General features: G+C 51.0%; 1 protein-coding gene across 1 annotated transcript in view; it reads right to left on the bottom strand.

The window, feature by feature from the left end:
• Nucleotides 1-255, bottom strand: part of LOC108803791 (fatty-acid amide hydrolase 1-like) — a 14,339-nt gene that overhangs the window by 5,184 nt on the left and 8,900 nt on the right. Inside the window, exon 8 of the mRNA XM_018575591.1 lies at nucleotides 221-253. Within this exon, the coding sequence (XP_018431093.1) occupies nucleotides 221-253 (33 nt within the window). The remainder of the gene's footprint in view (nucleotides 1-220; nucleotides 254-255) is intronic.

The following is a 255-nucleotide window of genomic DNA, read 5'->3' as shown; positions in this document are numbered from 1 at the left end:
TCCATAACCCCTCCCCCTCACCTCCATTATCTCTCCTCATCACCATAATCCCTCCCCCTCTTCTCATCACCATAACCGCTCCCCCTCTCATCACCATAACCCCTCATCACCATAACCCCTCCCCTCATCTCCATGACATTGTGTCCGGCAGTTGGGAGCTCGCTGGATTTCGGGCAGATCGATGGGCTTCCCGATAATAACCATTTTCTGGACAATTCACCTTTTTGAAGAGTTTGTCCCAGAAGTCGTTGTGAT

This window comes from Nanorana parkeri, unplaced genomic scaffold (assembly GCF_000935625.1).
Source record: "Nanorana parkeri isolate BGI_ZX_2015 unplaced genomic scaffold, ASM93562v1 scaffold4211, whole genome shotgun sequence".
Lineage (NCBI taxonomy): Eukaryota > Metazoa > Chordata > Amphibia > Anura > Dicroglossidae > Nanorana > Nanorana parkeri.
Note: the sequence above shows the minus strand (reverse complement) of the source record. Positions and strands in the feature narration are given on the sequence as shown.